The sequence below is a fragment of the Raphanus sativus genome, chromosome 5, assembly GCF_000801105.2.
Source record: "Raphanus sativus cultivar WK10039 chromosome 5, ASM80110v3, whole genome shotgun sequence".
Classification (NCBI taxonomy): Eukaryota; Viridiplantae; Streptophyta; class Magnoliopsida; order Brassicales; family Brassicaceae; genus Raphanus; species Raphanus sativus.
In genome coordinates this window covers 14,814,356-14,839,969 of record NC_079515.1, presented here as the reverse complement: position 1 = coordinate 14,839,969, position 25,614 = coordinate 14,814,356, and the positions used below count along the sequence as shown (strand labels likewise).

The following is a 25,614-nucleotide window of genomic DNA, read 5'->3' as shown; positions in this document are numbered from 1 at the left end:
GGTAAATATGTACTTGTATTTTTAGGGTTAATCAATCTAGACTTAGAGTTTAGAATTAAGGGTATGATTTTGGAGATGAAATTTCAAATTAAAATTTTAAAATTTCAAAAATAAAAAAGAAACTATTTTGGTCATTTTATTTTTACGGCTATTTTTGTGACATAACTTAAAAATGGTTATTTGAGATCATTTTCCTATACTTAATGTTAATAATATTTATAAAAGATTGTTATAGTTAAAATTTTGATAACATACTGATAAATATTTTAAATTTTGGAATATACTAAAGATATTGTAATCAATCGATCATATTATTCCGTGATTGTCAAATATATTGATATTTTTTATAAATGTGATACTTTAAATGTAGGGGCTTGTTATGTTAGGTTAAGATTGTTAAAATTTTAGGAATAAGTTAGTTGATCTCTTAAGAGTTTTTTGAATTGATATTATCTGATTTATTTGATATATTATTTTAAATAGGTGCAGCAAATTTGGCATAAAATATTTGAACATATCGATTTTATGTTTGAAAGAAAAATGTAAACTAAATATCGAATCATATTGATCTATAATCAAAATATAGTCAAACCTGCTTGGTTTTAAATTGTATTCATTTCATGTAAAACAGATAATCCGGATTAGTTATGTCATTTAGAGTTACAATATTATTCTTTTTTAACACACTACAATATTATAGTTATTATTGTTTTGGTTGTAAGGCTATTCGAATGTGAATGTGGAAATGGATTAGACAAAATCTTTGTACAAATTCGTTTTAAACAATTACATGCTGATATTAGTATTGTCATTATGTGAACTACGAGTATTAGTTCGGTTTGATGGTTTGATAATAATTTTGGGCAAATAAATGTTATTGGGCTTCTTGATACGTGTTGGAATATGGCTTGAAAGGTTTAGTAATTATTTAGTGATTGTGTATTATTAACTTCAGTGGCAATCAATAGTAAATAATCAGATAAAATGAGGGTTATTTCCCATTTGTACTTCATTTTTGATAGGATAGATGATAGAAATAAAAACAACGAGAGAGAAACAAGTGGGTTCTATTAGTTATGATTTAGTTTTGTTTTAGTTGGGATGTAATGGAAAAAGTTAAAGAAAATAATGTCCTAGAAATATAAAGTGACTTAGAATGATATTAGAATTCATAAAGTGACCTGCCATGTAAATCTCTCAAGACCTAGGAAGAATACATTATCAATTTTATAGATAATAATTTTAAATATTGATTGTGTTACAAAAAAGATGAGGAAACTTGAAATTGATATATCCTATTGCTTGACATTGTAATGACATATATTAAATATAGTTTTTTTATTAAAACCCAAAATTATTATCAAACAGTTTATATAGTTTTGTTTAGCAAAGTATAAAATTAATCAAATTGTTACAAAAGTTATTTTGTTGGAATAAATATTGTTGATAATATATCATTTCCATAAATTTAGCTTATAATTTTTCATACCTATCAACACTTTATGTTTATATTTGATCTATTTTTCATAAACAAACAAAAAATCAAAAATCCAATTTCCTCATTTTTCAAACTATCAATCTTATTAAAATTTCAAATGATGTTCTATATACATACTTGAAAAAAATACTTAAAACTTATAACTTCATGCATATTTTATAAAATAATTCAATCAAAAATATATCTGCGCTAGCACGGTTAAAATCTAATAATACTTAAAAACGGAATAGGTAGTGTTATTAATCATCATATTATTGTGTAAAATGACACTTTTAATTCTATCTTGTTATTGCAGAAGCGATTTGTTGCGTTACGCAGTAGCGGAGCAGTTGTGTCGGTGACGATCTGCTTATGCTGAGGTGTTTCCACTATTTTAAGACTTTGTGGAATGCTGATGATGCTTATGTGTTCGTGCTTGTTTCCATAGGTTCTGAAGCTTTTGTTTCAAATTTATACATTTTCAAACATGAATCCAGAATTTAAACAGAATTTTTTGTTTGATTCTAAAATCAATGGATTTGTCAGTGATTTCTAAATCGAAAAACAATTTTTAAATTCCCTAAATTACTATAAACAATAACCCTACTAAATGTTAGAAACTAACGTGAACCAAGCCATATAGTTCCAATGCTAAATTGAATACACTCAAGACTGACATGGGTGTTGACCTTAACACATTCAAATACATGACCAATCATCATGTCTACACATCAAGTAGAGAGAGTTAAAGGGGCTTGTCCGAAAGGATGAGAAAGCTTAAGTGAAATGAAGATTGACTTAATGGTGCCTACTACGGCGGTCTTTTGATGAGTGCGAAGATTCCCGATAGTCACGATCACGAGAAGAGTGATGTCTTGATCTATCACTTGAATCCTTCAGTCTATCTCTTGACCGATGATGACTATGCTCTTTTAGTTTGTCTCTGTCCCTATCACTCTCCTTGTCAGAATCTCTGCCTGGATATATCTGGGAACACTACGACCAAACAAAAGGAACCGGAGAAGGTGCACGCGTTTTCACTGGCTGGTCTGCTCTTATCCTCTTAGTCATGTCCGAAGAGTACCCTCTATTTTAGTAATCGAATTTGATTACCAACCTTTGCAAACTTTGAACTTCAAATCTTACCATGCGTGTTTGTGAATAAAATAATGGAGTCTCTTCCAAAGACTCTAATAAAACCTTGATCATCAGCGCGGAGGTGTTTTTCTCTTTTATGTTTGAACATGTGTTCCTTATTCATACTGTGTCTAAGTGTTACAGTAATTAAATTGATATATTTTCATTGACAAATTTCTATATCGTATTTTGTTAATAATTTGTGTATCTAATCTATTAATTTAAGGATTATCTACTATTTGGGTCTCATTTAAATTTTGGACTCTTTCATAGTTGTTGCTAGAATATATCATATCTCCTATAAAATGTAACCTACCAACTTAAATTAAACCAAATCTTAACCAACATAGATTAGTTAAACCTAACCAGTAACACTTTTATAATATTTTTGGTTAATCTCTTAATATAATTAGATCATATAAAACTGAATCACTCTTAAATCAACGAGTTCTATATCATTCCAGACATAAGAGAAAAAATATTCGACTCATTTACAACGTAAGCATACAAAGACCGTGTATGCTTATGCTCATTGATCTTCCAAAAACCAAATAATTGTGGCATAGACCAACATAGGCTCATGTTCGTATCACTAACTTTACTTCCATATATTTACTCTTTACCTACATCATATCACAACATACACAGTTATGCAAGAACATGACTTTTTTTTGTTCAAACAACCAAATAATGATGGCATATGGTCAATAGATTTTTTTAATATGTTTTTTTTTATATATTACATTTTATGAGACTATGTGTATAAGCTTTTTTTTTGAAAAAAGGCATAACTATGTGTGTTAAAAGGTAAAAGGTGTGACAAAGCAAATTATTATACTAGAAATGAAAGAAGATTAAATACAAACTAATAACAAGTACAACACAAATTATAATACTATTAAATTTATATATAATTAATAAATATTATATATGTCTAATATGTATATATATATATATAAATGTTACACAAAATATATATAATATTATATACACATATTATATATACCATATATTATTAATTGAAATTGACAAATCAATTTCCGCCCTTTAGGGCGGGTCCTAATCTAGTTTAATTATTAAACCTAAGTTTATTCCTTTTTTATCATTGCTTCAAAACACATAATTATTTTTACTAATTTTGTTTTAAAAGTTTGGTTATATTTAAAATAATTTGTTTATAGATGTTTCAGATGTATTATCAGTTTTATGTTTTAGTATAAATGTATTGTATAGTTTACTCAATTTAAACATGTTATTAACACATAATATTTTAAATTTGTTTCTTTGCTTTCTACTTTGTATAAAAATATATTTGTCGAAATCAAAATCTGAGATGAGTTGATAGTTTTTTTGTTGTAGATATAATAACATTATATAATTTGTACTAGTGTTGAATTTATAGTGTGATTATATAATATGATTAACAATTTTAATATATATATATATATTAAATATATACGATTTTAATATATTATATTGTACCTTTTATTTTTATATAATATTGCATACGAAATTTTATATTAATTTAAATGAGTATAACTTCATATTTTACAAAAATAAAGTAGATTAACTCATTAATTTAGTAAATTTGATAGAACAACCAGCAAAAGCTTTATGTAGCTATATATGGTTTTCAAAAAATATTATATTGTTTTTAATTATTTATATGTCTTTAAAAATAACTAATATTTCAAATGTTCTAAAATAAGTATTCAAAATGAGATACGTAATCTACAGATAAGTATAAGTAATTGTATTATGATATACTGGTAACTATTTTATTATTAGTAATTACAGAATACTAGGTGTGTGGCCCGCATATGCAGACATAATTTTTTTATATTTATTAATTTATGTTTTATTAATTCAAAAACCATCCTTACAATTTATTATTATATATTAAAATTTCTAAATCAACTAAATTATTTATATATGATAAAATCTATCATTAATATATATATATGCTTATTATTGTATTAAAATTTTGAAGTCACTATCATATTAGAAATAATTTAGAAAATATTTTATATAAATTTGTTTTAACTAATATTTAATTATAAATTGTTTTATATCTTATTTTTGAACTTTTCTAATTGAAAACATTATTTTAAGATAACAGCACAATATATAAGAATTATCTTACTTAAAAAACAATTAATATTATTAATATAAATTCGTTTTAGTAAAATAATAAACTCGCAAATAATAGTATAAATATAGATAAATTATTTTCTATCTTAATTTCCAAATTTTATAATATAAATAATTACTTTAAGATAAAACCACAATATATAAATTACCTTATTTTAAAAAAAATATTATTATTATAAATTCATTGAATAATTATTTTAAGATAACAACACAATATATAAGAATTATTATTTTTAAATAATATGATTAATATAAATTCGTTTTAGTTATATATAAAAACTCATTAAAGGTAATATTAATATTAACCGCTCTAACTTTTAACGTGAGAATTTCGTTGGAAAATATCACTTCGCAAATAATGGGTATAGATATATTAGAGATTATGTGGGGAATTTTTATCTATACGCCGTGAATTTGTTTAAATAAAAAGATTTTAATTTAGTAATAATTTCAAAATAACATGTATATGGTTTATTTACATTTTCTGTGAAATCATATACAAAATTATACCTTTTAAATAATTAAGGTATAAAGTACTTATCTTAATCATAGTTAGAAAAAAACAGATTGTTTAATGCGTATTAATTAATACTATACTGGTATAATATAATTTATTATAAGTTTCTATCTATCATTTTTGAATAACACCAATAATTAATCCATATGCACAATGTCAAATTTTTGTTTGTATACTTATTGTGTGCATATATATTTGAAATACTCTTTTTTACTTATTAAAAACGTATATCTAATATTATGAGGTTTAAGTAATATTAAATATCTTTTGTTAATAGATATAAAAAGAGGAAATAAACATCAAGTAGAGAGAGTTAAAGGGGCTTGTCCGAAAGGATGAGAAAGCTTAAGTGAAAGAAGATTGACTTAATGGTGCCTACTACGGCGGTCTTTTGATGAGTGCGAAGATTCCCGATAGTCACGATCACGAGAAGAGTGATGTCTTGATCTATCACTTGAATCCTTCAGTCTATCTCTCGACCGATGATGACTATGCTCTTTTAGTTTATCTCTGTCCCTATCACTCTCCTTGTCAGAATCTCTGCCTCTGTCTCTGTGAGACCTACTAACCCTGTCCCTCTCTCTACCTCGTTCATTCTCTCTATCACTCTCTCCTCCTTTCCTTCTATCCTCCCTCGAGTCTCCAACAATTGGTAGACTGTTTGACTCAGTATCGCTCTTCTTCGCATCTGTAGCCATTTCATGAGGTGTAGTAGTCTTTCCATCTCTAGAATCGTTATTAGCTGATCCGCAAGTACCCTTGGTATCAACAGCATCGCCAACTGCCGGTGAAATATCCTGCAAACACAGTGGCAAAGTGCTTCAAACCAAACACTGATAAAAAGGCAAATCAAAACGCACAATATCCAAAGCTATTATGTTTGCTCCTTCAAGAAATGGACTCAACATGATATGAAGAATAAACCACAAGAACTTAAAAAGCGATCTATCTCACCTTTGTCGCTGATTGAGCTTGAGAACTAGCGGATCTACTGGAAAACGTAAATGGCTTCCCATCCTTGCAAACTGAGATATACTGAGCCTTTGGAAGACTGTATAGATGAGCAAGAACTCGACACACTTGACCAATACCAGATTTATCTGCATCAAATGCCTTCCACCAGGGTGGATTCTCTGGGAGAGGTACTTGAAACCTACGTGCAGCAGCATACACGACCCCACAAGCCACAACCTCGCTTCTGAACCTTACACAAAGGGTTGTACGTAGACTGCATATTATCACAACAAGAAAAAATCACAGAAAGTGATTGTCAGATATTCAGACACAAATCAAATTACAACAGTGAATATGTTATTCCGAGCTTCAGCTGAAAAGTCAGGTCTAAGACCTATTTAACATAATGATGTACATCTAACTCAAGTATTCATATTGAACAATATCAAAAGTAAAAATTTGAGGTTACCTATCATTTGCCAAGTTCCAAGCTTCTTGCCTCAGTTCTGGAGGTGTTTCAAGTGTGGCAAGGTAGTTTGAAATGAACTTATGAGGATGTTCAACATGACAAACAAAACCCATCTCTTTCAGTATATGTCTCTCAGTTCTGCTTAGTTCAACTTTCAACTCAGAATACTTCTGCAGAAAATCAACAAGTGGGAATAGAATGAGATAGAAAAATAATAAGAAATATAAAAAGAAAAGGAAGTGTCTGAATCTAATGCCTGCACACGACACAGATATACATAAAATGAAAAATTCAAACATGACAAAATATGGAATCAGTGATATAATGGTGCAGTATGCAATAATATGAACCTTGGAAAACAAATCAAGATGCTCTATTGGTAAGTTCTCCCTACGGCACTCCATCCTGTGGAATACAATGATAACCTGCCTCGCTTTCTTAGGGTTTTCTTCCAGCTTTGATGCAAGCCAAACACAACTCGCAGCAACTATCTGTAAAAGGTGAATTCAAAATCCTTATGGTGGTAACACACTAGTAAAGAAGCTTCATATACTGAAACTAAAACCACTTAATGTATCTCGAGTCCAAAGTCAGATATGGAAGAAAGAAAATTAGATAAGTAAGTACCTTAACATCAAATTTGGCAAGAGACTTCTTGCAATAGAATCGGTGGAAAAGAACCTGCCCAGTAGCCATAACTGCCTGTGGTCTAAAGATTTAACATTTAAGGAATATCTAAAGCTCTATGTAATGTGAGCTTTTCTGCAAACATGGTGAGGAAAAAAAAAAGGATACAGTCTGAGCAAGATTCCTGCTTCCTGGATGAGATCACATCCATAGATCCTAAGTGTGGTCTCGGTTGTTTCGTCGATCCCATCTTTCCTGGAAGGTGAGTTCTTTATCTGCTCCTCTGGTAAGTAGAAATTGTCGATTGCTGTGTAAATCATATCGATTCTGTTACAATCCAGAGAAAGAGAACAAAGACAAATTAGGTTAGATTCCTCCTGATATTAACAGTGAGAAAGCACATAGCGATGTTGTTATCATGACTGTAGCAAAATCGAGAAAGTGTCAAATCACAATCGAGAAATAGTATGTACCGGAAAGGTGAGAGAGATGGCGGAAACAAAACAACGACGGGCGGATTCGAGTGACGAAGAAAGGAAAAGAAAAATTAGAAAAACAGAGAGAGAGGACAAAAGAAATTGGGCCAATCATTTAACTAGGCCTTAAATTGGGCTTTGTCAATGAAAATAAAATAATGTGATGACCTAATTTAAAATAGAACTAAATTCTGACACGTCCTTTTGTTTTGAAGGACGTGTATATATATATTTTTAAAAAATTTAATTTTAATATTTTTGTTTTTCTTTATAATCATATTTGTGTATAAAACCTTAATCAAAATCTATTTTTTTTTAAATGATAGCAATTTAAAGATTGATCCGGTATACACTCGGTTCTTTGTAATCACATGTCCGTATCTTTGTAATCATATTTTTCTATTCTAAATCTTGACCCGCATGTATAATGTGGGTTTGTAATTTTTTTTTTGTAAATATGTAACAGTTTCTGTATTTTTTAATAAGTTAAAGAAATTTAATTTATATATCATTATATAACATAGGTTATCCTAACTTAGTGGTTAGATAATAATTTCAAATTTTTTTAAAGAAATTCTGGTTTGTTGGGAAGAAATTTCGGTATGATGTATAAGGTTTTGTTACTAATTGATAATTGGTGAATAACGAATATTACTTGGCTTATACTTCGTTATTGTTTAAAATACTACTAGGTGTTTAGCCCGCATATACGGACATATACATTTTATAGTTACTTATTAATACATCAATTACTAATTAAAAGATTATAACGGTAGATCCTTATTTTTTAATTTGAATATTATTATGTATTATGATTTTTTTTCCTTGAAATTCTTATGTATATTATATTCATTATTAATAAATAAATTTTAGAAATCACTCAAATATTATTTTACCAATTATATAAAAGTAATTATTTTACCTTTTTTCTTGAAATTTTTTTATGTTTACTACTTAATAAAAATAGAAATCACTCAATATTATATTTTCAATTATGTAAAAGTAATAATATTAATTGATTATTATTTAGTTATGTAATTCTGTTTTTAATTTTAAGTTTTTATTAAAAGATATCTTCCGGATAATCACAATATATATATATATATATATATATATATATATATATGATCATTATATTTTTATTTTAAATATATATTTTAGATTTTAGATAATTTTTATTATTATTAATTATTAATGTTGATCATTTATCTAATAAAATCATTTAAATTCGTTTTTTATTTTTAAGTAATTTATAGATTTTATTCATTAAGGGTATAAACCATATTAACGACTCTAACTTTTAACGTGAGAGTTTCGTTGCGAAAAATCACTTCGCAAATAATAGTATAGATTTTTGAAACAGAAAATAATATTATTCGAGTTCTTGACAAAAATAAAATATTATTCGAGTTTAACAAAATTTTGGATTTGATGATTTTTTATTTTGAGTTTTGAATTGAGTGATTTTGCGTTTCATTTAAGAGTTTGATTCTAATGATAGGGATTTATCGGTTGTAAAATGATGAAGAAGATTTTACTCAGCATGTTCTATTCGATATGGGTAGGAGAAAAGGTATTTTTTCTTAAATTTAAAAAAATAGAGAAATCAGAACCAAGTCAAGATGATACGGATTAATCCTTTATTTTTGCGCCATATTATATGATATACATCTAAGTGGGTAAATTAGTTTTTGGTATTCGAGTGGTAAGCTTTAGGATTAAATGTTCTACGCATCAATTTACATGACATATATTAACAACGAACATCATTGTTTTAGTTCTTTCTCTTTATCAACAAATTTTACCAATGGGCATATATGTTCGAATTCCTATATATTTCGTTCTATGATGTCATTAACAAAACATAACAAAATTGATAATTTTGCAGATTCTTTTTCATTTGTGTGCATTGACCTTACGTATGGAAAAGTCAATTGATTGGTGTCACATCTAATAATGGATGACAACATGAAGAAATATTTATTATCTCATTAATACTAGTTTAATTGGTTCAAATGCGATAATAGGGGTGATAAATAAAAATATCATGCGAATTATTTGGTTGTTTATGTGGTCTCTTTTTCATTTACTCTTTTATCTTCAATGAGTTTTTGTTTTTAAAACAAATCTGAAGGCACAAAAAAGTAATGAGTTGTTTACAGTATAAGACACATTGTGTCTTTCGCTTGCATAATAGAGCACATTGCGCTTGGTAGGCACTTCCTCTTGTTCTGTAGTAGTTAGCTTGTCATTTCTGCCCTTACTGAAGCGCGCTCGGTATACTACGGTTTATTACAACCGGTTTTGTATATTTCCAGACCGGTTAAAAATGAGCTGTTTCACTTTTGTTGTGTGCCGTCGGATCTTAAAAAGCACTTTATGATCAAACGGTGTGTTTTGAATGCTAAGATAGCGTTGAGAGTGAAAAGGACGTGCAGTTAATGCACATTTTAGCTTCGCTTTGGGGAACAAGACAGCCAAATCTCGTCTGGCGATAGGGAGCAAACTAGGGTATTTTTTTTTTCGATTCTTTCCGCCATACTGAAGTAGCTAATAATCTAGATGTAAGAGGGCAAAAAATCGTTAATCTTTGGTCTTTTTGTTTTGCGTGTCGCAGGCGCTATGGAGGAGCAGTGTCTTGTGATTTGCGGCGACTGGGTGTGTGGTCATGGTGGTTCGTGGGATTTCGTTGTGGACAAGCGTCAGATGGGTCGGCTTGTTCCTGTTTCCGAACATGTTACAGTGACGGAGCTCCAAAGCAACGTGTTGAAAGAGTTTGGAAAAGACCCGAAGTCGTGGGATCCTGTTCTCAGTTACTGGCCGCCAAGTAGCTTGGAGCTTGCTACTGGGATTAGAACACCTCCTGTCCAGCTAACTAGTGATGGAGCTATCAAGTATTTTGTGCAGCACCTTAGGGGGGTTAAAGGGTCCATGAATTTGTTCGTGAGGTTTGAACAGAAGATTACAAGCGTTGATGGTAACCAAATTGTTGATGATACAGGAATGGCGTTTGTGACGCCTGTCTCAAGGGCTCCTAAGCGTGTACAAATTGTTGATGACACTGGAATGGGGTTTGTGACGCCTGTCTCAAGGGCTTCTAAGCGTAGTTCAACACCCATGAGCGGTGTCTCCAATGGGGGAAATTTGTCTACAGCTGCTTCGAAGACGAAAGTCACCAACTTTGTCGATGAGGAGTTTATGACGGAGCTAGAGAAAGTTGAGTCTGAGATAGGAAGCAGGAGGAAGTTTGCGGAAGTGGACATTTTGGGAGCTAGTGTCAACAAAGGAATGGGCGGTGGAAGCAGAAGAGGTGGTGTGGATGCAAGCAGATGCGGTGAGGAGTTATTTGAAGGAGAAGTTAACTGCGGGAGCAGTGATGGGGAGGATGAGATAACTGAGAGAGGAGAAGTTGACGAGCTAGAAGTCCGACCTCGAGGATATGACAAGGACTTCTGGAAGCCATTGTTGGATTCTGACTACAAAGGATCCAATGCTGTGAATGTTATATACAACGAGGACGAGATCGTAGCTGGTTTAACAAGGGCTAGTGGAGGTCGTCGTTACACTTGCACTACTAATGATGTGTTTGACCATGTGCTTGAGCTTGGGGGCGGTAGCAGTGGCGTGAAGCTCCGGAAAGATGAAGACTTTCGCAAGCAAAACCCTTGGTTATTTGGTGTGGATGCCCATGTCAGTGTGGACAGACCTCGTCGGATGTCCACAAGGAAATTAGAGGATGTTGACGATGACGAGTTTGATATCCCTCCACTCTTTGATGATACTAGTTATGCTGCACCAGAGATCCCGGACATGGACTTGGATGAAGGGGATGGGAGAATATATATTGGGAAGGTCTTTGGTAACAAGGAAGACTGCCAAATTTCTTTGGCAATCTATGCTATTAGGAATCAGTTTCATTTCAAGCAAACAAGAACCAAGGTTGATTCATTTGTTGTTGAGTGTCCTGATGAACTCTGTGATTGGCGTGTGACAGCTCACGAGATCAGGGGATGTGGATATTATGAGATCAGGAAGGCTCAGCTGGATCATCGATGCCCTATTGAATCTAGACAGGGCTATAAGAGCAAAGCTACATCAAAGGTTATTGCGGCAGTTTACAAATCGAAGTTTGGTGTGCCTGGTAAAGGACCTGTGCCGTACGATTTGCAGAGAATGGTGCTTGAGGATCTACGAGTGACAGCTTCTTACATGAAATGCTATCGGGCGAAGGAAAAAGCCATCATGGGCGTGTTTGGTTCGGAGGAAGACTCGTACTTGAAACTCCCGGAATATTTGCACATGTTAAAGCTTGCGAATCCAGGAACTATTGCTGATTTGGAGACTGAGGTGGATGAGGATGGAGATGAGAGATTTCTTTATTTGTTCCTTGCCTTTGGGGCGTCCATAGATGGGTTTAAGAAGCTCCGTCGTGTGCTGGTAATAGATGGGACGCACCTTGGGGGCAAATACAAAGGGGTTCTTTTGACAGCTAGTGGACAGGATGCAAACTTCCAGATCTTCCCTCTTGCTTTTGCTGTTGTGGATAGTGAAGACACTGACGCGTGGACATGGTTCTTGCAGAAGGTAGAGCGCATATTGGCTGATTCCCCCACACTGGAAATTATATCTGATCGTGCTACGTCCATCTCAACTGCTGTTAAACGTGTATACCCTTCTGCTCAACATGGTGCGTGCATTGTCCATTTGGCAAGGAATGTCAACTCGCGCTTCTCTAGCAAGCACTTGGCAAAGATGGTGACTGAGGCTGCAACTGCGTATATGATTCGAGATTACAGAGACAAGTTTAGTAAGGTTCGCGCAACAAACAGTGCATGCGGTGTTTACTTGGGGAACATTGGTTCGGGTCATTGGTCAAGGGCTAACTTTCCTGGTGAGCGCTATAATATAATGACTTCGAACATAGCAGAGCAGCTGAACAACGCTTTGGTGGAAGGGAGAACCTCGCCTATAATGGAATTGGTTATCTTTATTCAAAGGATGATGACTAGGTGGTTTGCTGCTAGGAGAAAGAAAGCAGAGAAGCATAGGGGGATGGTTAGCGTGGAGGTGGATAAGGAGATGACAAAAAACATGGCAACTATGAAGGGCAGCAAAGTTAACTCTGTCTCTAATTGGACTTGCGAAATAGTGGGGAAGTTTGGCAATAAGGAGCGTGTGATGCTTGCTGAAAAGAAGTGTGATTGCAAGTATTTTGATAGGTTGCAGATTCCATGTGGTCATGCTATGATAGCTGCTGATAGTTTGGGCTTGACTTATGAACCATTGGTGGGTCACTGGTACAAGACAACGACGTGGAGGGAGACATATGCTGGTATAATCAGTCCTGAGGGGGATCCCAAAGATGTGGATATGCCTGAACACATTAAGGAAATGGTGTTGATGCCCCCTTTGACGTCTAGGCCACCGGGTCGCCGCCAGAAGAACAGGATTCCCTCGACTGGTGAATATCCGGTAAGATCATTGTTACCCCAATTTATCGTCTGACCCTACAACTACGTTTATATTTTGAACTCTTTAGGATGCTCTCAGTCAATGTGTCTCTGTTAGTTGTGTCTTTGTATTGAGACTCGTGATAATAATAGCTTCTTTTTCCTAGGTTGCTAAGAAGACGAAGCTCGTTCCTAACAGGTGCACACGGTGTCGTAAAACCGGACACAACAGGACCCGTTGCACGGAGCCCATATAGATGGAGTGGGTTGAGAGGAGTTCATTTTTTGCAGGGATCAACAGTGGCTTTGCACCCCACATCGGATATTAGTAGTGTGTGCGTTTTTAAAAACGGCTTTGAGCATTTTCAAAGGCCTTTTCTGGATTAGTATTTTCATTTGAGAGTTGGTGACCCCTTTTGGTTGTAATGGGTTTACTCATGGATTTGTTATTTTGACGAGTGACAGCTATGGTAGGCTGTTTGAAAACTTTTCTTCCATTTTTTGGGTGAACACAGTTAAGGACAGAGTTTTTAAGATATGGCTTCACACTTTTTTTTTTAAGAGGTAGTTTGTGGATACGTAGGTCGAACACACAAACACATGTTTGTCGAACACAAGTTAGTTGAACACAGCGTAGAACACAAGTTAGTTGAATACAAGTTAGTTGAACATGTTAGTCGAACACAAGTTACTTGAACTCGCTTAAGTCTTACTACCACTAAGGTTGAAACATAGTTTTTTCGTTTTACTCATACCGTTTGCATACATTGTTGTTGTCTATGCCCTTAGAAAATACATAAAAAGACATGGTAATAGTAATAAAATGGTAAGCAAACTTGTAATACTTCTTGAAATTCAAAAGAGCTTCCAATATATGAATGCGATAGCTCCAACAATGGCAACAGCAGCAGCAAAGTTGTATGCCCCGCCATTGTCGCACAGATGAGTTGTGGTGATGTTTGAGCTTAGAACCGCATCAATGTCTTCTTTCATCTGCCTAGTTGCTTCATCGACTGAGTTGGCCATCAAGGACCTAAGCTCACCCTCTAGTTGAAGTAGGCAAGTCTTGTGTGAGTCAAGCTGTTCAATTACGGTCTTGGAGAGGGAGTGGAAGTCGTGTACGAGGTCCATTACTTTAGCGTCTAGCATCCTAACCTCGTCTAAAATAGCTTCATCCTCCCATTTAAAAAGGTGGCACTCGGATTTCCTCTGTTTGGTGGGACATAAAAACAACAAAAATTATAAATTGCAGGCATTTGCAATTGTTATGTTAAGTTGTAGGGTAAGAAGGATGACCTGAAGTGCGACTTCGCATCGGTAAAATCTACGAAATGGATTCTCTTTTGTTTCAGAGGCCCAGATGACGAGTCCTTTTCCACACCAGCATTTCGTTGGGACCCCGTGAACGGACCTGCGAGACGGTGGTCTGTTTGATGAAGACGACGAAGTTGACATCTTTATGGGGGGTTAAGCAAAAGGGTGAGGGAGATTGAAAGAGGGAGACGGTGGTCTGTTTGCTGAAGACGACCTGCTTTGTAACCCTAATGTAGGAAACGGCGCCTTTGACGGCGTCGTTTTGTTATTATTTAATAGATCTGTTTAGTGAAATTTTCCAATTTTCCTATATCGGTTTAGAGTGTTGTGTACATGTTGGTTGTGTTCGCAGGTTAGTGGACATTTTCGGGGTGTACACACCCTTGATAAGTTTCAGAGAAGAAGGTTGAGACACCTAATGGAGGAAAATTACAGAATTATGGTTTAACAAAGCTCTCAAACAAGAGTAGATAAGCTGATAGTTGAAACACCTAATGAAAAAAACGCCAGCTTATAGTATGTTAATACAAGAGAAGATAGCACAATGTCAAACAAAAAGAGATCACCTGATAGTATGTTACAAAAGCCAACTTCTGGCTCAAAATAAGGTTTTCGGCAGACACATGAGAGTACATATCCTAAGATAGAGGGAAAGAGACAGAGGCAAAATTTAGAGTGCCTCCAATCAAGGCATAATTGGAGCGTGGTAAGCCGGGAGGACGAGCGTCTTGTAGACATCCATGGCGTACTGCTTCCTCATATCATCTACGGCGGTGTCTGTGATTCCTGACATGTTTGGTTCTGGATCACCGTGTGCGTGGAACTCCATGAACTTAACGCTTACTGGTCCGCAATCACCTCCTCGCTCGTTAACGTAGATGTCTTTCATCCTTTTCCAGTAAAATGGCTTAAGCCCACGGAACTGAGTCTGTTGTGGTTTGGCCACCTTCTTCACAAGATATGGGAGTGAGGTGAGGATACATTCCATAAAACCCACAACCTTCTTGTCTGAGTACAAAGATGGTAGGGGGTCCATGATTTCAACGTAGTCCATGTCCAGATTTATAGCTAGTCCAACCCAGTGGCGATCGTCCCAGATCATTGGAGTGTATACCGTCATCACATCCTCCATCCACTTCCCCCCAGGCTTGAGCACGAAGTCAGTGAGATTCTTGTCCCAGTGGAATAAGTCTTTCCTTTTGATTGGTTTCAGCCTCTTCCACACCTCCTGTATCCCGGATGTCAGAAACGGTGCTGTGAAAGCAAGCTTCTCGCTTTGAAGAAGTTCACGGTGTCTGCCAGCGAGCATGAACATAAGAATCTCCATATGCTGCAACAAAAAAGACACAATCGTTGTTCAGATAAAGCTTTGTGAGTGTAATTCAAAGCGTGTACAGCTGCTTTAGTGACAGACTAAACTAAGCACTAAAGCATGGAGTGACTGACTAAACAAAGCACTAACTCAGTATCTACTATCATGGTTTTTTAGGTCTCCCTCCTGCTTAATGTAACTAAAGCATCAATATGACTAAGCACAAAAACATGAATGTCACAACAGAAATCCTGGAACTCATTGTAATAAAATCCTTTAAGTAAACCCGATTTTCAGAGTTAGAAGTGATAGTGTGGATAGCTGCACTTACAAATGTGGATGTCCATTGCTGAGGGGCCGCTATCTTTAAAACAAATTTGTTGGAGAAGTCGTATTTAGACGGAGTTATGTGAAACATGTGTAAGTGCAACATGTTAAAAAATCTTTATTGTCAATGTTCTTTGGGGAGTGTAAGATTCTGTTTCAGGTCGGAAGTCACTTACACTTGCTGTTGTGATTGAAGTGTGTTGTAAAAGAGGTCCCACAGAGACTCAGGCAGGGGAGGCAAAAGGGCCAAAGCTGGAACAGAGGTGCATTTAAATATTTCAGCTGCAAGTAGGCTTTCTTCCTCTGAATAATTGTGCACTGGGGTGGGCCTCGCTGGCGAGCCGTCACTAAGCTCCGTGAAATCCTCCTCTGCAGGGTCCTCCTGAGCATCACAGGTCCATCGTCAGTAAGAATACATAGTCAAAATAATGAAAGTGGATGAGCATTGTATGTTTTACCTGGCTCCGATCGAAGTTTAAGATGGGAATGGGTGTGTGCTTTGATGTAGCCGTTGCAGCGAAGGCATTGACATTTCCAGCATGGTCAGCAAACCCACTGCTCTCGTTTGGAGAGGTGTCGGGTGTGATGGGATGTAATGGAGGTTGAGACTCTCTTCTCGTAGATGTGTCGTACCTCGGTTTGTCCAGTGATGCAGGCTCAGGACTGATGGGCTCGAATATTTCAAGACCCTGATTGAGGAGATGAATGAAGGGGTGGTTGTCAGGATGCTCCGCAGGATCGTAGATAGAGGCCTTGTAAATCAAATCGGGGGACTTCGGGCTGGCCAACCAAGGAGGGGTGCCTGATGGCGAAGACGGGAGTGGTGTCTTGCGCTCTGCACCTAGAGAGACCGTTTGAGCTATTAGGGGTGAGTTGTGGACGGGAGTAGTATGGACGGTGGCTGTGTGTTCGATGGACACGTTGTGTACTGGTGTAGTGTGGTCAGAGGACTTGTGGACAGGCGAAGTGTGTACACTGGGTTTGGGGGCGTTTGATGTCTCTACAGAGAGGCCGTATTTCTGAGCAGCGTATTGACTGATGACCGGAGAGGTGCAGATATTCTGGTCTTCATCCATAGGTGTAGGAGACTCCTGCATATATCCAAAAAAATGAAAATGTCGAAAATATTTCAAAAAGCTTCAGACATAAAAAATAGTTCAAAACTTAAAGAGGCCGCTTAAGATAAAAGAGGGGGATTCCGGAAGAAATTGTACCGTTTTCTGAGATGGAGCATCTTTAGTTAACTCCATAGGGTCAGTCCGACACGATCTATGTGAGGGTCTCGATTTCTCAGAGGCCGATATGACAGAGTGGAAAGCAGAACGTTTGCTGTGGCTTCTAGACTTCCGGCGTTTAATAAGCTGGCGCAGCACCTTGTTCTCTTTGCGGATTTTTCGGACATGGGTACAAACTTCTGTCAACAACTCAAGAATCTGTTCGTTGGGGTTGCTTGATGAAGCAGTTCTGGAGAAGTAACTGGTAATCCTCCTCTGTATGCGTGAAGATGGCGGTCTCTTTATGGTCTTCCTTGGTTTCAGAACATTCCTCTTAGGGGCTTCGTCCTTCTCAGGGGGTTTGTGTACCCGAAATGGTACAGCTTTGGAACCCCCGGGCCAAAGATGCTTCTTGAAGGTGTGGTTGCTCGCTAAGAGGTTCTCCATGTACGTGACCCGTTCGTCAGCAACAACCTCTTGGAAGACCCCCCATCCTGGTTCTGTTTTCCTTTGAACTTCTATCAGTGAAGTAACTTGGAGCTGCATTTTATTACAATTAAAAAAACATCAATCAGGATGCTAGCGTTTGTACAAAAGTAAGATAACTAGCTACGAAAAGACAAAAATGAGAGTTTCTTACATTGTCATCAGCTTCCACGCGTAGTATGTCAGCATAGCTAATGTTTGCATGGAGAGGAAGATGAGGTTCTTCAAGGTCACTTATTGAAAGCGTGTCATCGGGGGCGGGGATTAAAGTCAGCAGTTTGGGGACGGCTTGAAATGCAAGGAGTTGTAGAGCTAGCGGGAAACCCTTGAGCCTGAATGAGTCCTGACGCAACAAAGTGACAAGCTGTCCCGTTGGGTTGGCGCAATCTTGGGGAGGTTTCATGCAGTCAATGGTCTTTAGAAAAGACTCCCTCCCCCAAGGGTGCTGGCAGAAAGCTTCGAGGTTCTGGACCATTTTAACGTACTTCAAAGTTGGTCGTGTCTTCTGTTGATGCGCGATAAGAACACCGTCAACAATTAAGATGAGAGCTAACTGAAGCTTCTTCCACCCAGGCATCTGTTGGTCAGACTCGAGTTGGTCTCACAGGTCAGCAATGGTCACAATATTTTTCTTCCCAATGAGTCTGATCCAGTCTGGGTCCTTGTTGGCTTTGCTCTGGTCTTCTAGATCAGTCTCGTAACCTTATGGGAACTCTCCACATGGTAAACCAGTTATTGTGCCGAACTCTGGTAGGCCAAAACGTAGGGGGTCGTCTCGGAAGACTGTCCAAAGCGTGTGCTTGTCCTCGACGATCAGCTGACGGGTGAGAAGAGCGTGGATCAGTTTACACGAAACAGGACACTGACGTGCTGGGAGCTCGAACAACTTCCCGAAGCATGAGTTCTTGATGAACTGCAGCTCCTTAGTGCCCCTTAAGACATGATTTATGAAGGGGATAATGTCTGGCTTGGAGTAGATGTTAAGCCGGCCGGTGGGAAACCGATCTGTCGCGAACAGCCTCTGGGGGAGGCGGTTGTCTTTGGCTGATTTTTTTCCTACACGAAGAAGATAAAACAACAGATTCCAACAAAATCAGTGTCGCACCCAGATAAAGAGATGCATGCAAAGACAAAAGTGAATCTGTACCGAGACAAACAACATAACACAAATCGGGTTGTTTAAGGAGACAACTACAAAAACCCAGAACCGTAATCGGAGAGTATTAGGAAATGGTATCTCTTCTTGCCGAAAGTGGAAAAAAAAACCACAAAAAAGCTGAAAAAAACAAATCTGGATCGAGAAGACGAAATCTGAAGATTTGAAAAGGGGGTTTCTACCTCGCATGTCGGAAATCGCCTTCGAAGAGCTAATACAAGACAGACGGACGGGAACTCTGAAACGGCGGAGCCTGTATTAGGGTTTTTAGTGAATCTCAGCCGCAATCGTCGGGGGAGAGAAAGGAGAGGAGGAGAGAGAGGGAAAATGATGAAATGAGAAAATAAGGAAAACTAGGGCTGCAAAATGGTTTCATATCGGTTTATTTTGGTTTGCGATGATTGGTTTCATCTCGGTTTGGTTAGACACACTAAGAGGGCATCCATGTCTTTGACCAGTAATAATGTGTCTTCCAGGCAGAAAGTGTCTTATATGGTTATTGGAAAGACAAAATGTGCCTTGAGGAGTAAAAAAATCAAAAGTAATATATCTGAAAAGAATAGGGGTAATTTGATTACTATACACACTGCGCTTGTGGCAGCCACATGATAGAGAAAATTCAGAAGATTGTTTGTTAGCTTCCACTTCATGGCGCACTGTGAGACGTGAAGCAAGATACAAACCAAAGCATGTCCTACCCGTTTCTCACTTACCTTTGTTGATGGCTTCTTCAATATCCTTAAGGCTGACGAACCTTATCCTCTCCCCATCTTTCTCCGCATGGCAGACTCCTCCACTTCCGCCGCTCCCGTTTCAGTCACAGACCGTCGTCGTCTTCGTCTTCTCGTTATCGGACTCTGGTGGTTCAATTCGGGTTCAGACAAGGTTCGTTTCCCGATCCAGGGTTTTCACTCGATTTGATCAAGGACCATGCCGAGAGTCTTCTCTACACAATCGCTGATGCGGCCGTTTCCGGCACCACCACAAAGCAGAACAATGATTGGTTCACTGGAATCGCCAATTACATGGAAACTATTCTCAAGGTAAAGAATGAATAGTTCTCCTTTTTTTTTTTTAACAAAATCTAGTACTCCCTCCGTTTCTCAATAAGTGTCGTTGTAGAGAAAATTTTTAGTTGCAAAATAAGTGTCGTTTTAGCATTTCAATGCAGAATTTATTAATTTTATTTTCTATTTTATTTTTCTATTGGTTGAGTTATATAAGTAATGATGATTTTTTATTGAAAATATGCAAAATTAAATGATTTATTAATCTGTGTGTAAAGTCTAAAGTGACACTTATAATGAAACAGAGGGAGTATTAGTTTAATTGAATTTTGGCTAGGATTTGAATTGCAGGTTTTGAAAGATGGGTTATCAACTGTTCATCTACCTTATTCTTATGGCTCGCTATCATTCTACTCACCCTTCTTGTTAAGGCTGCTACGTTCCCTTGACGAGACGAAAAAGCAGGTTCTTCTTTTCCCTTTGTTTCTATTACTTGCTAAGAGCCAAGATTCAGTTTTCTTCGTTATTTTATCTTGAAATTGTGGTTGGATGCTTGTTTCCAACTTTCAGGGACTCTTTAACGGAAGGCTTTTTTCTGGATTCCTTCTCTTGTCGGTCCAACAACTGTTGCTGCAAGACAGAGTGGCAGTGGAATCTCATGGCTGTTCCCTTTCATCCTAAGAGCCAATCTTGAACCTCGATATTAAAGTGGCCTGGATATTCTTCTGGACTAGGCTCCTAATTTTTGTAACTCTGCTTAACTTTAGTATAAACTGATTTAAAATGAATGATCAAAGAGGAGTTGAGTTGAGTGCACAAGTGTTGAATCTCATTGCTGATGTCTACAAATTTTCAATTTATTTCTCAGGAGGGGCATCCCCCTCTCGGATGGTCGGAGTCGGACACGTTAGCATATCTTGTCTTACCTTTATTGCTCATCTTCTCTCAGCATCTCTCCATTCAGATTATGCAGTCCTTGCAGCCGCAGGTTGGTATCTTCTCGCATATGTCATAGTCTAATTAATAGTTACATATAGCTTGAATAATAAGCTGGATTATAGAAATAGAAATATGTAAATTTAATGTACGTCTCCAAAGTTCATTCAGTTAACTGAATTCAACCGTTATGCAACGTAGAAAGTTATGGTGTAACATTTATAATCATCATGTCTTTTCCCAGAGTGATCATCCAGCCATGAAGACCTCTCAAGCAGTGACGAAGTTTCTTCCACTGATGATTGGCTATTTTGCACTATCAGTTCCTTCGGGTTTAAGTCTTTACTGGTGAACAACAACAACAACAACAAATGGTTTTGTGTGTTTTGTTGGGGAGTCAGCTTTCCACTTGCTTGTCTTCTCACTTTTGAAGAATCAGCACAGCAGGTATGGCTTCAGAAATATGGTGGCGCCAAAAATCAGATGGAGAAGCTCACTAATTTGGTCATGAAGGAAGATAAAACTCAAAACGTCGAGAAAAAGAAGAGAGGCAGAAAGCTGAAGCAGCTCTGTCAAATAAAAATAAAGACAGCGCACAGGAGCAAGAGGGGAAATCTGATACAGCAAACAATTAAAAAGCCAAACTTTCAGCAGTGGAAGAAACAGCTGATGGCTCTGTTGCTGTGAATGGGAAGTCATGCATTCATTGATACAAAACAAATTCTCATGAAACATAGAAGAAGAGGTAAACAGTAAAGGTGAAGCCGGAGAAAGAAAGAGGAAGTGAGATTTGAATAAGACAAGAGGATGAACCTAGCCTTATCCCATCTGCAACAAAGTTTGAAGATCTTAGGAGTGGGGAGACATTGGTCTTTACAGTTTAGATATGTGCAGAAAGACCTTAGGAAATAGTCAAATGAGGTTTCGTAAGTCATGGAAACTAAGATTTCATGGGTGATTGGTTTGGTTGTAACTCTGTAGAAAATTTACTATAGGATTTAGGTTTTATAATTTTTTGACTTAGTTTTAAGTGATGTAGATTTAAAATTTATTGCTACAGCAATATATTTCCTACAACAAAAAAATGAAACTTTAGAAAATAAGGTAGTTACAGTCATTTTCTCTACATTTTTGTTGTAGCTTTATAAACCAATATAAAGCTTGATTGGTGATTTTAAAGGTTGTAAATAAAACTTAAAGCTAAAACCACCTCCTACAACCCAACCAATCACACCCCATGTTCCTTATATATATATTTTACGTATCAGCGTGATTACTTATATCCTCATTCACAGGTTTTGCTATAGTAAGACAATGATTTGTACTCCAAAATATGAGACTTGCCTGCATATGTGATTAAAATTTGAATAGAAACCGTAAACAATGTCGCTGTGTATTTGGAGATGGATCAAAAGAAAGGACAACGTATCCTAATGGATTCTCTCTGCAAACTCTATATCTGTTTGGTTCAGTGTCTAAAAGACTAAAACACAAAGTGGGATAGAACCAAAATCTGGAACACAAAATGAGAATGTTTTTAAAATAAAGGCTTGCAAGAGGGAAACAAAACATTGTTGCCGAGTATAGAGTCAAAAACTATTAGAGAGAAAGCATAAGGGGCCAAAGGATAGTACAAAAGTCAAAGCAGTACATCATCAGTATTCAGAACTGGAGATGACATCGTCGATCTTTAGAATCATCTTAACGACTAGAGTTGCAAGCAAAATCTGCTGCTGCTTCCCGATCAATGTTTCAAACACATTTTGCTCTCTCATATCGTTTGTTCCCACGTCATTGCAATCTATCCCATAGAAAGGAATGTTCTCCTGTTCATCATTGTACGCACACAAATGTCAATGTTTTGCTGAGATTTACCTAACAAACAAATCAATGTGAAAACAGAACCATTCCACTTACCTTAAGTTGCTGAGATTTAACGACAGAGAGTGTCTCAATGGGCTGTAAACCACTGTTCTCTGCAAGAGCCATCGGTACAGAATCCAACGCTTCTGCAAATGCCCTTATTGCGTACTGCATACACAGAATATATATATAAGAAATTTTCTTCAGCGTTAAGAACTGTGAAAAAATGATTTCACTTGGGATTCAAAGCCAAGAGTAAAGATTCGTTTACCTGCTCCACGCCAGGGTATTTATCAGCAGCTGCATCAACGGCAAGTGAGCATGCGATTTCAGCTGCACCACCTCCATATACAATTGAATTATTGCGGATGAGATTCCTTGCCACACACAGAGCATCATGGATACTACGCTTTGTTTCTTCTATCATCATTTTGTTACCTAAACCATATCCCATAACGAGTTATTAATCAATCAGAACAATATCTTTGTTCACCATATACATTGAAACATATTAAACTCAGTACAGCTCCTTGAAATTCAGTGTTGTTAACAAATTTTTTTAAAAAAAGCTATGAGTACCTCCACAGATGAAAATAGTAACAGCTTTTGAGTTCGCACAGTGCTCAATATACAGCATACGTTCTTTTGTTGTACCAAATGATTTTTCACGGACCATGCCAGCCTAACAACATGAACAAGTGTGAAGTTCAATGGTCTGATTTAACGATATTAACATTCCATTCATTACACCGGCAACACCAACTGGAAGTAATTAGTACCTTCCCTAACTTCTCTGGGGTCAACTCCTGGAATCTTGGAACAATTCTGCCGCCTACATAACAGACAAGTATCCTATTAGCTCTACGTATGTGATCAAATTATGAAAACAGTAGATGGTTGGAGAAATATTATACCTGTGGCTATTGCGATAAGCTCTAACTCAACACCTCCGACCCATCTGACAGCAGGCAAATTCCTGTGCATCAATAGATGGTTTGCCTCATCATCGAATACCCATTGGCAAATAACCAGTGTAGCACCAACATCCTGCAGTTTCAAAGCATAGGAAACATACATAAAAGTAACTATTCTTCATTGTCAGAAGACAAGGCTGCTCCGATACCCAACTCACAATGAAAAGAACAGAAAAATAAGAGCTTACCTTGCACTTTTGAAATTTTCGAAACTTTTTCAATAAAATTCACTTTCTCAATCTGTCGATTCCTAACACATAAACACTCCGGAAAACGAAAAATGTATCCTCAAGAAAACGCGAGACGTCGCAATTTTTACTGAAGATATTTAGTTCGTATCATCCGTCAAAATAGTCCATCCGCGACTTTTAAACATTTTATCAAACCAGTCCATCCGCGACTTTAAAAACATAAACAAACCCGTCGATTGGCCCCGACGGGCAAATACAGAAACGTTTCGCTTAAACAAATTTGTAGTCAGATCTTTCCACAAGATCCTCTTACATCCGACCAGGATACCATAGCGCGCTATACAAGAAAATCGAAATTTCGTCCAGCACTTCGCAAAGGAAGTAGCTCGGTTCGTACCTAGACAAATCATATAAGCCGATAACACTTCGCGGATCTTAAAACGGTACGAATCAGGTCAAAATCACAAACAGGCAAAACGGAAGCCGATCAGTCATCGCATAGCCTTGAAGCTGAGAGTAGACCTAGGTCTTCCCTAAGCCCAGTCTTGCTGGCACTTAACATCTCACATACATAGTATCAAATACGAGATCCCAAAATATGTCTCTTATCGCTTACACCTAAAACGCTCGCTAAAAAGTAGCATACGGACCAAGCGACAAATTAAGAGTTAGAATACGAAATGACTACTCGCATTCTGCCCTCTACACTTGGCGAAAGTTTAAATCAGATCATAAAACGCAAATCACCGAAAATTTACTTCATATTTATATAAAAGCCGCACCAAGGCGGCAGGGATTCGAAGCCTTAAAAGGCCAATCCCGAAATACATAGAATTACGCAACCTACTACGGTCGCGGCATGAACAGATAAAACGGCCACACTTGGCCACGGAAATACTAAGATAAGGAAAGAACATTTTCCCCGATAAATTCAGTAGAGGATATAGTCATCCGACGACGAAGTTTCGAACTCCATCGGATAAATTACCTCATCATCACCTCCCTCCGCTTCGGTCGCGACCTCCACCGTGTCAGGAGAAACTGGGATTGGCTATCCTTTCCTCGATAGGGGGAACAAGCGACTCAGCGTGAACATTGTCCTTCATGCCACCTTGCATAAAGCTCAACTCCTCTTTGAAAGCATAATCCCTCTGCTGAGTCCTCGTGAGAGCTCCAACCGATCCGCGACACTCGCGAAAATCGCCCACCGCAGCATCGGCTGCCCGGAGATTGTAATACTCTTCCTGAAATCGCGTCGCCCGATTCTGCATCTCGGCGGCCATCTCCCGCTTGGCCTGCCTCCTCGCTCGGCGAATCTCTCTAGCATGGTCGGCCTCCGCCCTTAAATTTCGTTCTAAGGTCTCCTCCTGGAGTCGCGCCAAATCATTCGCATTCTTCTCCGCTTTGAAGCGCCAAATCCTCGACTCTCTCTGGCTATCCACCAACGCCGAGCCAAAGATTGTTTATCGCCTGCAAAATTCGAGAAACAAAATTTTTATTTTTCACAAAGATAAAAAAAAATCCGATCGAATAATAAGGAAACTACGAGAAGAAGTAGAGACTGACCCTGTTAACC

At 36.9% G+C, this 25,614-nt stretch overlaps 3 protein-coding genes and 1 pseudogene across 3 annotated transcripts; 1 reads left to right on the top strand and 3 right to left on the bottom strand.

Annotated features, from left to right (window-relative positions):
• Positions 1-5,481: 5,481 nt before the first annotated feature.
• Positions 5,482-7,907, bottom strand: LOC108848912 (cyclin-L1-1). Its single transcript, XM_018622373.2, has 7 exons — positions 7,806-7,907; positions 7,501-7,659; positions 7,333-7,414; positions 7,056-7,196; positions 6,706-6,875; positions 6,237-6,510; positions 5,482-6,079 (listed from the first exon to the last, which is right to left on the bottom strand). Exons 2-7 carry the CDS (start codon positions 7,650-7,652, stop codon positions 5,648-5,650), a joined length of 1,251 nt encoding a protein of 416 aa, XP_018477875.1. The 5' UTR covers positions 7,653-7,659; positions 7,806-7,907; the 3' UTR covers positions 5,482-5,647.
• A 6,206-nt stretch (positions 7,908-14,113) lies between these two features.
• On the bottom strand, positions 14,114-14,713 carry LOC108850425 (uncharacterized protein At4g04775-like). Its single transcript, XM_018623961.1, has 2 exons — positions 14,555-14,713; positions 14,114-14,467 (listed from the first exon to the last, which is right to left on the bottom strand). Exons 1-2 carry the CDS (start codon positions 14,711-14,713, stop codon positions 14,114-14,116), a joined length of 513 nt encoding a protein of 170 aa, XP_018479463.1.
• Positions 14,714-19,641: 4,928 nt separating this feature from the next.
• On the top strand, positions 19,642-22,191 carry LOC108850424 (ALBINO3-like protein 1, chloroplastic; annotated as a pseudogene).
• Positions 22,192-22,485: 294 nt separating this feature from the next.
• Positions 22,486-25,321, bottom strand: LOC108852883 (T-complex protein 1 subunit epsilon-like). The gene is made up of 9 exons (XM_056985697.1): positions 25,081-25,321; positions 24,877-24,935; positions 24,036-24,041; positions 23,788-23,920; positions 23,653-23,705; positions 23,453-23,555; positions 23,145-23,311; positions 22,928-23,041; positions 22,486-22,836 (listed from the first exon to the last, which is right to left on the bottom strand). The coding sequence occupies exons 1-9, from the start codon at positions 25,319-25,321 to the stop codon at positions 22,666-22,668; spliced, it is 1,047 nt and encodes a 348-aa protein (XP_056841677.1). The 3' UTR covers positions 22,486-22,665.
• Positions 25,322-25,614: the final 293 nt, after the last annotated feature.